Raw genomic sequence first — 12,192 nt, forward strand, 5'->3', positions numbered from 1 at the left:
TTTGCCCGGTATCGACGTTAGACTTACCGGTTTGTAATTGCCGGGATCACCCCTAGAGCCCTTTTTAAATATTAGCGTTACATTAGCTAACTTCCAGTCATTGGGTACCTTAGGCCTTGTCTACACTACAAGACTATTTCGAATCAACTTAGTTCGAATTTGTGGATTCGACCTTATGAAGTCGAATTTGTGTATCCATACTAAATACACTAATTCGAATTTCTGAGTCCACATTCACGGGGCCAGCGTCGATTTTGGAAGCGGTGCACTGTGGGAAGCTATCCCACAGTTCCCGCACTCCCCGCTGCCCATTGGAATGCTGGGTAGAGCCCCCAATGCCTGCTGGGGGAAAAAATGTGTCGAGGGTGGTTTTGGGTAAGTGTCGTCATTGAACCGTCAATCACAACCTCCCTCCCTCCCTCCGGGAAAGCGCCTGCGGGCAATCTGTTCGTGCACTTTTCTGGTCAGTGACAGCGCGGACGCCACAGCACTGCAAGCACGGAGCCCGCTGCGATCATCGCCGTTTTCTCCTCCTCGCACTTTATCGTCCACGTCTTCCACAGTCAGCTGCTGAGAAATTGGGCTACTTTTCAATGGTGCTGCAAGCACTGGGGGACCATAGGGGACGTTTTACAAACATCAACGTCGGGTGGCCGGGCAAGGTTCATGATGCGTGTTTTCAGGAACTGTGGGCTGCTCAGACGCCTGCAGGAAGGTAGTTTCTTCCCGGACCACGAAATAACTGTTGTGGATGTGCAGATGCCTATAGTCATTCTCGGGGACCCAGCATGCCCGCTAATGCACTTGCTCATGAAGCCCTATACAAGCGCCTGGGACAGCGACAAGGAACTCTTCAAATACCAGCGAGCAGCGTGACCTGTGACTGTTCAGTTTCTTTACAGAGAAGCTGAACCTGCCCCTGTTTCTTTACCCACTGACTGTTGACTCTCCTCTTCGGTTACATACCCCGTTCACCCCGTTACCCCCACTTCCAGCACACGTGTAAAAATAAAATACATGTCCCATTATTACTTAACAAAGGTTTCTTTATTCATGACTTTTCGTGAAAGGGTTGAAACTGGGACACAGGCTGTGCTGGGTAGGGTGTGCGGTGATGTAAAGACCGCCTCTAAACTCAAGGAATGACAGGCTCCTGCTCCTAGAGCGGTCCGCAGTGCCGGAAGGCTTCTTTCAACGGAGCCTGCCATCCCTCTTTATGGAATTCTGTGTGCGGGCGGATATGTGACCTTGTGGTGGAGGAGGACGGATACAGATTCCTCAGCTGCGTGACTCAGCGGTCCAGGACAAGGACCGCTGTATAAGATCTGTAACCGCCCTCCCCCGCTGCAAAGTCACATCTCCCCCGCCCACACAGATCCTGGAAACCACCTCCAAAAACCGACCAGGGTGCCTACTGACTGCACTGTGTGTGTGACCCGCTGCTGATCCTGCCCCCGTGTCTGTACCCTGGGAAAGGTGACTGTCCTATGCAATTAACCACCCCTTCCCCACGCCCCCCATTCAAACACAGTCTTCTTTGAAAAAACATAACGGAAACAGTAATTAACAGCAAAGCATTTTTATTAATTAAGTAGACAGTTAGGGGATGGGACTGGGATTGGGACTACTGTGAGTCTGGAAGTGAAGGACTTCGGCAAATGTAGGGTATGAGAGCTTTTGGGTACTTGAGCACTGTGCTGTGGTGCAGTGACAGTATTCACGTCCCCGGCCGCCCCTCCTCCTGATTATTTTCAGTGAGGGGGGTATGGGACTTTGTGGCGGGGGAGTGCGGTTGCAGATACACTGCAGGGTGTCTCTGTCCTCCTGCGGTCCTGCAGAACATCCACAAGGCGCCTGAGCGTGTCCGTTTGCTCCCTCACTAGTCCAAGCATTGTTTCAGTCGCCTGCTTGTCTTCCTCACGCCACCTCTCCTCCCGTTCGCTGTGTGAGCGCTGGCACAGAGAGACGGTCTCCCTCCACTGGCTCTGCTGGTCCGCCTCTGCTAGGTAGCAGCCCAATACGTTCCTCGAACATCTTGTCCCTTGTCTTTTTCTTTCGCCGCCTAATCTTTGCCAGCCTCTGCGAGGGGGATGCTGTGGCAGGTCTGGAGACAGTGGAAGCTGTGAGATGGGAAACAGGGAGTGAATTCCTTGCAAAGATACATTTTTGCGAACAATTAACTGAGTCTAGGCTGTCTCTGTGAATTCTGGGTTGAGACCCCTGTGCCTGCTGGGGCAGAAATCATTTTCGCGGTGGATTCTGGGTAAATGTCGCCAGTCATTCCTTCCTCCGGGAAAGCAACGGCAGACAATCATTTCAAGCCCGTTTTCCCAGAATTGCCCTGGCATACGCCATAGCGTGGCAACCATGGACACTGTTTTGCCTTTTGTGTATGTCACCGTATGTGTACTAGATGCCGCTGACAGAGGCGGGCCAGCAGCGCTACACAGCGGCATGCTTTTGCTTTTGCATGACAGCAGAGATGGTTACCAGCCATATTGCACCATCCAAACCCTTCCATAAATTGGAAGTAAGATGATCATGGCTACCAGTCCTTTTGTACCATTTGCTGCTGTCATAAGTGCCCCTGGCTGCTCTTAGCCAGGGGCGCAAAAGCCAAAATTGGGAATGACTCCCTGAGTCAATCCCTCCTTTTTGGTACCTAAAAATAGAATCAGTCCTGCCTAGATTATGGGCAAGTGTACTAGAGAACCACTGTATCATAGAACCAGAGAGCACAGCTGCTCTGTGTCCTGATCCTGCATAAATTATGAGCTGTATGCTATTCACAGGGGGTGCTCCTGCAACAACACCACCTGTTCATTCCGTTCTTACCCCAGCCTTCCTGGGCTACCATACCATTGTCCCCCCACTTGTGTGATGAAGTAATAAAGAATGCAGGAATAAGACACAGTGACTTGTTTGTGAGAAATGAGTGGAAGGAAGCCTCCAGCTGCAATGATAGTCCAGACAGGACATTAAGGAGTGTGGATGAAGGAGCCCATCATCCCTCTGCTAGTCCAGGGGCAATCGAATCTTTTATTTACAATGAAGGGTGGGGGCTGATGGAGCTCAGCCCCCTGTTGCAATGATGAGGACGGTTACCAGCCATATTGCACCATCTGCCATCAAAAATTAGGGACAGGCGCCCTTGATCGACCTTACTGATGCTAGTCGGCATGGTTACCAGCCCTTTTGCACTGCCCCATGTGCCAATAGGCTGATGGTACAAAAAGATGGAAATCCATCGTCATCATCAGGCATCCATAGCGTGGGGGGAGCAAGGATGTTGGTGTTGAGTGCTGCACCATCACGTCTATCTGCAGCATTCAGTAAAGATAGGGTGACATGTAAAAGAGTCAACAGAGGATTGTTTTCACTTCTGGTGGTGGGTGGGGTGTGTGCGCAAATTGCCGAACTATGCCCTGACCCACCGCAGACACTGTGTTTGGCCCTAGAAGCATTTGGAGCTCATCCAAGAATGCAAATACTTTTCGGAGACAGCAGGAACTGTGGGATACCTTGTGTCCTCATTCCCCCCTCCCTCCATGAGCGTCCATTATATTCTTTGGCTTTCTGTTACGCTCGTCACGCAGCTGCGTGCTGAGTCTGTGCTATGCCGTCTGTCCGTAGATTTATTAAAAATACTTTGGACCAGGCGTAAAATTACAGTAATTACCCTAATTAGATGCAGGAGTCTCCGAGCGAGATCACCCTGAGGAGGGTCACTGAAGGAGATAGAGAGCGCCTGCTGCGTGAAAGCTAGCACGAACCAGGGCCCGATGCAGCCGTGCTCGGGGAGGCAGTGCTCCCTGAGTTCCTCATGAAAGCCTCCCGCAGAAAACTGTGCTACCACGGAGCACCCAATAAGGCAGCTCTCCCCAGGAACCTCCTGCTGATGCTTTTCGATTAACGCAAGGAGAGCTTCGTGGAGATCTCCAAGGATGATTTCTGTTCTATCCCCATATCTACAGAGACCTCCTTTTCACACAGTTAAGATTCCTGTTATATTAAGAATAAAAGTTAACATGGTTAAAGCACTTACCGACTGCTCCTTCCCCTGATTCAGGGTCCGGGTTAATGGCCGGGGAGGGTTGTTGGGGGATCTCCGTGACGGTGATGAATAGATCCTGGCTGTCGGGGAAACCATCGTTGTAAGTGCTCTCGCCTGCCTCGTCCTCCACAAACCCTTCCTCATCTTCCCCATCCGCGAACATCACCGAGGAACTGGCCGTCGACACTGTCCCATCGTCAGAGTCCACGGTCACTGGTGGGGCAGTGGTGGCAGGCTCCATAGCGTCCGTTTGCCGCTTTGATTTTTTGGTAGCCTTGTCTGGGGTCCTTGATTTTCACGCGGCGCTGCGTTGCATCCCGCCTGTATCCTCTGTCTCTCATGGCTTTGGAGACCTTCTCATAGGTCTTCGCATTCTGTGTTTTGGAGCGCAGCTCCGAAAGCACAGACTCCTCGCCCCACACACCGATCAGATCGAAGAGTTCCCAGTCAGTCTATGCTGGGTCCCTCTTTCTATTCACAGATAACATGAACTCCTCTGCTGGAGAGCTCTGCATCGTTGCAGGTGCTGCGGAGCTCACCCCGATGTCCAGCCAGGACGTCAGATTCAAAGTGCCCAGACAGGAAAATGAATTCAAATTTTCCCGGGTCATTTCCTGTGTGGCTGGTCAGAGAATCCAAGCTCGGACTGCTGTCCAGAGCGTCAACAGAGTGGTGCACTGTGGGATAGCTCCCGGAGCTACTTAGTTCGATTTGCATCCACACCTAGCCTAATTCGAGCTAGCCATGTCGAATTTAGCGTTACTCCACCTGTCGGGGTGGAGTACCAAATTCGAACTAAGGAGCCCTCTAGTTCGAATTAAATGGCTTCCTGGTGTGGACGGTTGAGCGGTTAGTTCGAATTAACGCTGCTAAATTCGAATTAAAGTCCTAGTGTAGACCAGGCCTAAGCCAATTTACAGGACAGGTTACAAACCTTAGTTAATAGTTCCGCAACTTCACATTTGAGTTCTTTCAGAACTCTTGGGTGAATGCCATCTGGTCCCGGTGACTTGTTAATGTTGAGTTTATCAATTAATTCCAAAACCTCCTCTAGTGACACTTCAATCTGTAAAGAATCCTGTGGCACCTTATAGACTAACAGACGTTTTGCAGCATGAGCTTTCGTGGATGAATACCCACTTCTTCGGATGCAAGTCCGAAGAAGTGGGTATTCACCCACGAAAGCTCATGCTGCAAAACGTCTGTTAGTCTATAAGGTGCCACAGGATTCTTTGCTGCTTCTACAGAACCAGACTAACACGGCTACCCCTCTGATACTTCAATCTGTGACAGTTCCTCAGATTTGTCACCTACAAAAGCCAGCTCAGGTTTGGGAATCTCCCTAACATCCTCAGCCGTGAAGACTGAAGCAAAGAATCCATTTAGTTTCTCCGCAATGACTTTATCGTCTTTAAGCGCTTCTTTTGTATTTCAATCGTCAAGGGGCCCCACTGGTTGTTTAGCAGGCTTCCTGCTTCTGATGTACTTAAAAAACATTTTGTTATTACCTTTGGAGTTTTTGGCTAGCAGTTCTTCAAACTCCTCTTTGGCTTTTCTTATTACACTCTTGCACTTAAGTTGGTAGTGTTTGTGCTCCTTTGTATTTGCCTCACTAGGATTTGACTTCCACTTTTTAAAGGAAGTCTTTTTATCTCTCACTGCTCCTTTTACATGGTTGTTAAGCCACGGTGGCTCTTTTTTAGTTCTTTTACATCTATTAACGTTTTTAGAAGGTCTCTTTCTATAAGTCTATAATATAGATATATAAACTATTGTTGTATATAAAGTAAATAAGGTTTTTAAAATGTTTAAGAAGCTTCATTTAAAATTAAATTAAAATGCAGAGCCCCCTGGACCGGTGGCCAGGACCTGGGCAGTGTGAGTGCCACTGAAAAATCAGCTCGCGTGCCGAAGACGGCATGCATGCCATAGGTTGCCTACCCCTGGCCTAGATAATACTTGGTCCTGCCTCAATGCAGGGGACTGGGTGACCTATTGAGATCCCTTCCAGTCATACATTTCTATTATTGTGATCACTTAGTTTGACCTGCTGTATAGCAGAGGCCATGGAACTTCCCCAAAATAATTCCTAGAGCAGATCTTTTAGAAAAACATACAATTTAAAAATGATCAGTAATGGAGAATCCAGTATGACTCTTGGTGAAAAAGATGTTAAGAGATCACCAGATAGAGGTGAATTGAGAATTGAATTAAGAAGCTGACTATCATTTGTCATACAACATTCAACAGACCGCTTTGCAAACTTCAGATACAGGTACTTTCCATAGTTTGGTCCATGAGGTGGCTAACACTTATTCCTTCTCCTCTGACACCCTCTTTATATACTGCTCTATTTGACCCCAGTCCTGAAAACACTTAATTTTACATGACTAGCCTCATTGACTATGAGACTATTCATATGTAAACACTTGTAAGATCATAGTTCTAGTGATTAATATTTAAAGTTTCCCCAAAACATATAATCATAACATAGCAAAGATCAGCACACATTCAGAATAGCAGCATTTGGACATTTTCCTTTCTTTCACTCATTCAATCAGATGCAATTTCATTAACATGGCTGGAGGTTTACCATGGAGTACTTGGCCTGATGATTTTTTCCCCTTTTTTGACATAATATAATAGGAAAAGATGGTTACAGTCTTAAAAAAAGTACAATCTGCAAAACATATTGTTTAAAATACTGTACAGTTACACCAAAACGAACAACAATCACCTCTTCCTCAAGTCTGCCATCACGCAAAGTTGGTGGTATCCCTGGATGCTTTGCTGCCAGTAGTTCCATCAGGTTGTGTGTAGAATGAAGTCTCTTCACACAGAGAAAAGCAATAATTATCATGAAATACAATATACTGTATTATCTCGTACAGCAACTACGAAATCATTAGTGGAATCCCAGAACAAGGCTACTTATGAGAATAATAATAAATATTTAATTTAAAGGTAGGGCTTTCCTCTGTGAATCTTAAAGTACCTTATGAAGGTGGGTGAGACAACTAGGTTACCTGACTCCCCCAAGATCTCATAGCAAATCAGTGAGAAAGTCTAAAAAAGAACCCATGTCTTTTTGATTCTTTTGCTTTGTACTCTATTATACTAAATCACAGCTGTTCCCCTTAAAGCCACCGTGAAATGCAAGGCATTTATCTTAAAAATTATTCTTTTATAACGATTTTTAAAAAATAAATATGGAAAGAAGTTGTTTATATGTCCCTAAAATAGACAAACTTCAGAAAAGTTGGAAAAAATTATAAACTCTGAGCAGCTTCTGTCATTTAACTTAAGATACAGTAGTATAGTTTCATATCAAAGTCAGAGTTTAAGGCCACAAGAGACCATCAGATCATCTACTCTGACCTCCTTTGTAATACAGGTCACTAAATACCACCCAGTTACTCCCACAACAAGCCCAGCAATCAGAATTAGACTAAAGTATTACAATCTTAAGGAGACTAAACTATTGTGTGGCACAAGAGGGACAAAGGTGCACCAATGCCCAAGGTCCCTGCAATGGCAGGGAACTGATTTAGTGAGATACACATTCACATAATATAAATAGTGTTTCCTAAAGGGATACTGTCAATACTTTTTATTCTCTTTCTTGTGTTATAATGCTCTTAGAGTTATCATTTCTTGTGATATAACAATTTGACTTGGTTCTATTTATACTTCTCCAGGAACCATCACAGCTGCCTTTTGTCTATTTCTCTGTCTGTACTCTAGAGTACCACTGATGTTAGCAGTGATATGCAAGACTCCAACATTACAGCTTGTTAAATTCTATTGTAGACCAGCAGGTGGAGCTCACATTGTTTTTTTTGGTGCATCACTAAAAATTAGAGGCAAGGCTTTATAAAAATTTGTTGTTACGCTATGGTGGCTTTAAACAAGAAATCTGTAGTTCAGTGGACTTTGACAGATCACAATGTTTAGAGCAGTGGTTTTTAAACTTTTTTTCTGGGGACCCAGTTGAAGAAAATTGTTAATGCCTGCGTCTCAACAGAGCTGGGAATGAGGGGTTCAGGATGTGGGAGGGGGCTCTGGGCTGGGGCAGGGGTTTGGGGTGCAGGAGTAGGTCAGGGTTCTGGGCTGGTGGTGCAGGCTCTGGAGTGGGGCCGGGATCAGGGGTTTGGGGTGCAGGAAGGGGCTCCAGGTTTGGGCAGGGCTCAGGGCTGGGGCAGGGGATTGGGGTGCAGGGTCAGGGCTTACTTCAGGCAGCTCCCAGTAGGCGGCGCAGTGGGGGCACTAAGGCAGGCTTCCTGCCTCTTCTGGCACTGCAGACCACGCTGCGCCCCGGAAGTGGCCAGCAGAAGGTCCAGCTCCTAGGCGTAGGTGTGCAAGTGGCTCCGTGCGGCTCTTGCCTACAGGGACCCCCCTTCTCCCTGCAGCGGAGCCATTGCTCAGGGCGGGGGCAGAGCACGGAGCCCTGTGGGCCCCCCGCCTAGGAGCCAGACCTGCTGCTGGCCGCTTCTGGAGCGCAGCGCGGTGTCAGAACAGGTAGAAACTAGCCTGCCTTAGCCGGGCAGCACTGCTGATGGGACTGACCAGAGCCACCGCGACCCAGTGCCTTACCATTCTGAGACTCAGTACTGGGTCCCGACCCGCAGTTTGAAAACCACTGGTTTAGAGTATGTTATATTTGAAGACAGAACAAGTTAACAGTGTCCCTTTGGCAAGCCCCTATGAGAAATGGCTGCATAAGAAATTTAACTGAACAGTGAAGTACATGTTGATAAGTTTATTTAAAAAATGCATGTGAACTTAAATGCATACTCACTTGCAGCGAATCTGTTTTGAGCTTTTCTTTGTGCTCTTCAGAGGAACGCAACACCTCTCTGTACAGGTCTGCTGCCAATGCATATTCATCTGAAGAATTCAAATCCATTTAGAACCAAACACAACATGATTTCTATCTCCAAGTGGCCACAAATGGCCATCATCTCTAACATATGTAAGATACCTTCAGAGGGACCATCTACTATTTACTTGCTGGTTTCTTGGTTGTTGTAAATTGCCTATTTTAAAACACCAATTGAAGAAGAATGTTTTACTCAACATAGTGGAATTCTACTCTGAAAAGTGAGTCTAAGAATGGCATTGTGAGGTACCATGTTTGTTGTTTCTCAATGACTTCCAGAGCAAACAGTCTGTTTCCAAGTTAAACATGATTTTTGCAATTGCCAGACCCGCAAACACATGATGGTTCAGGGTCAAGCAGAATTCTGCATGTCATATTTTCAAACTTCAAATTCAGCCTTAATGCAAACCCATTGATTACAACACCCACTGCACTGGTGCAACTGAATGCAGAATTTGCCAGTTCATGACTATGAATCACAACTATCAATAACAATGAATAGTCACTGGGGCAGGGAAAGAATGAGAATGATTCTATAGCTGGTGGTTAGGAAGTGGGAGACTCACTTTAAATGGCTCTGCTCCAATGGCTATTTAATTATTTATAAAAAGTGGAACAAGGTTCAACAGGCGATTGAGAAAAATACATACCACAATGTCCCATAGCCTAATGGCTAGAGCATTCTCCTGCAATATGGGAGACCCATGTTCAAACCCCTTCTCCATATAAAGTAGAGGGAGGAATTTCAACTCATGTTTCCTGCATCACAGGTGCGTTCCCTAACTCCGGGGCAAAAGGTTTTAAAGGAAGCCACCTCCCTACATTCTCCCCACTGACCTTTTTGTGAATCTAGTCCTCTGCTTTTGTCAAAATGCCTGCAGTCACAATGTTTTATTTTGACCCACTAAATTATTTTGATTTACCAAAATATTTTTTATTTGTAGAATTGCCACCAAACCAAAAAAAAATCTATTATTCACCCTCTCTTGTGCCATTTTCACAATCACTTTTCAGAGTGGAATTATAGTTTAAGAGGCCATGTGCACCTTGAGGAAGAAATTAACTGATATTTACTTGACGCTATATTTGTAAATCATAAAAAAACAATTATGTATGCTTTCTTCAACTCCAACAATAAACAAAAGATAGGTAACCAAATTAATAGTCTGGGGAAACTTTTGAATGAGTGTGGTGGTCCATGGGACATAAAAATGTAAGAGTGGACAGTAAGATAATGGTGAAAGCCCTTTTCTAGTTCCAAATATCTTGAAAAGTGGTAGCAAGTTACAGGGTGGGGAAGTTGTCTAGTACAGTGGTTCTGAACCAGGGGTACACGTACCTCTGGGGGTACGCAGAGATCTTCCAGGGGGTACATCAACTCATCTAGATATTTGACTAGTTTTACAACAGGCAACATAAAAAACACTAGTGTAGTCAGTATAAACTAAAATTTCATACAATTACTTGTTTATACTGCTCAATATTTTATACACTGAAATGTAAGTACAATATTTATATTCCAGTTGATTTATTTTATAATTATATGGTAAAAATGAGAAAGTAAGCCTTTTTCAGTAATAGTGCACTGTGACACACTTCTATTTTTATGTTTGATTTTGAAAGCAAGTAGTTTTTAAATTATATGAAACTTGGGGGTACACGAGACAAATCAGATTCCTGAAAGGGATACAGTAGTCTGGAAAGATTGAGAGCCACTAGTCTAGTAAAAGCTTTATTGAAAGAAGAACAGGTAAACTGAAGAGACTGTTGAAGTTAATGCAGCTTAACTAAAAATGACATTATGTGATTTGATTTATCTGAACTACTAGGTGTTACAAAACATAGTACACTTTACTACACACTTCAGAGTTCACTGGTAATCACCAGGACAACATCCGATTAATAGGTGCAAGTGGGAAGGAACTGAACTAAATGTATTCTTATCCTTATATATTTATTCATAAGAGATTGTTTTAAAAGTGAGTACTAATACTATAACTAAGGGGGGGTGCAATTCCATGCACCTTATTAGTTTTAACAAGGATCACTTGGCAAAAAAAACCAAAAAACAGCTGTACTTTTGTTGTGAACATTTAGAACTAAGCATCTAAGTAAATTATACTACTTGGTAACAGATTCACACAATTATTTTTCCTTGCTTCATTTTTCAGATTTCTGATTAGAACTATCAGAACCCTCACACTGATTCAACTGGAATTTACACTACCATTTATATGCTAATATTCCTTCAACTAAACAGTATTTGCAATGGCAACAACATAATGACTTCTTGCATTTCTTACATTCTCTGTGTACACAGCAATTGCTCCAGACTTGGGGGCGGAAAGTGCTGTCATCACTGCTGCCAAATTGGTTATCTTTTGTACCTTCAACTTCAAATGGCAGTATCAATCCTTGCTACTGATGTCATTAAAATCTATTACCATTTAAAAACAATGTTGCAAAAGCATCCATATGTTATACGATATTGAAAGTGAAATGTGTTAGAGGCTTTTTGTGTTTCATTTTATTAAAATGTTTAAAATACTATATAACATCATAATATTCTAGGGAAGAGGCCAAAGCTTTCACTGACCATTAGATCAAAGGAGCGAAGTTTAGTGACTTGAATCAATGTGCAAAGGACAAAAAACGTTTCTGATAAATTAGAGCACCACACATACTTCTGGCATTGTGCCACTCTTTGCTAGGTACATGTTTGCAGTTCTATTACCTGCACAAAACCTTTGATGTAGCTGTCACAGTTCCAGAGGTAACTGCATCTCTGATCCCGTCTCTCACCCCTCTTAGATCTCCGGCCTCTAGCCATCACCCTTCTCAGGAGAGAGTCCTGTGTGACAAGGAAAGCTGTTTTCCAGGAAAGGTACAGAAGCGAGCAAGTGGCCATTGCCTCGAATGGGGCACCCATGAGCCTGGATAGGACCAGGTTGAGGTCCTACGTAGGGGCCGGATGCCAAATTTGCAGGTACAGACATTCCAATCACTTGAGGAACCTGCTGACCATGGGACTGTAGAAAACTGAGCGCCCGTTTTCACCCGGGTGGAAGGCCAAAATTGCTGCTAGGTGTACTCTGATGGATGAAACTGCTAGGCCTTGCTGTTTCAAGAACAAGAGATAATCTAGGATGGTAGGTACTGGCATCTCCAGAGGGGCGGTACTGCTCAGGGCACACCAGCAGGAGAAACGCTTCCACTTGGCCAGATACGTGGACCTAGTAGAGGGTTTTCTGCTACCCAA

At 44.9% G+C, this 12,192-nt stretch overlaps 1 protein-coding gene across 1 annotated transcript in view; it reads right to left on the reverse strand.

Moving 5' to 3' along the window:
* The window catches only part of SHPRH (SNF2 histone linker PHD RING helicase), a 133,933-nt gene that overhangs the window by 56,988 nt on the left and 64,753 nt on the right, over window positions 1–12,192 (reverse strand). The window contains exons 15-16 of the mRNA XM_045009684.1: window positions 8,853–8,941; window positions 6,792–6,884 (exon numbers count right to left, since the gene is read on the reverse strand). Coding sequence (XP_044865619.1) covers window positions 6,792–6,884; window positions 8,853–8,941 — 182 coding nt within the window. The remainder of the gene's footprint in view (window positions 1–6,791; window positions 6,885–8,852; window positions 8,942–12,192) is intronic.

The sequence above is a fragment of the Mauremys mutica genome, chromosome 3 (assembly GCF_020497125.1).
Source record: "Mauremys mutica isolate MM-2020 ecotype Southern chromosome 3, ASM2049712v1, whole genome shotgun sequence".
Lineage (NCBI taxonomy): Eukaryota > Metazoa > Chordata > Testudines > Geoemydidae > Mauremys > Mauremys mutica.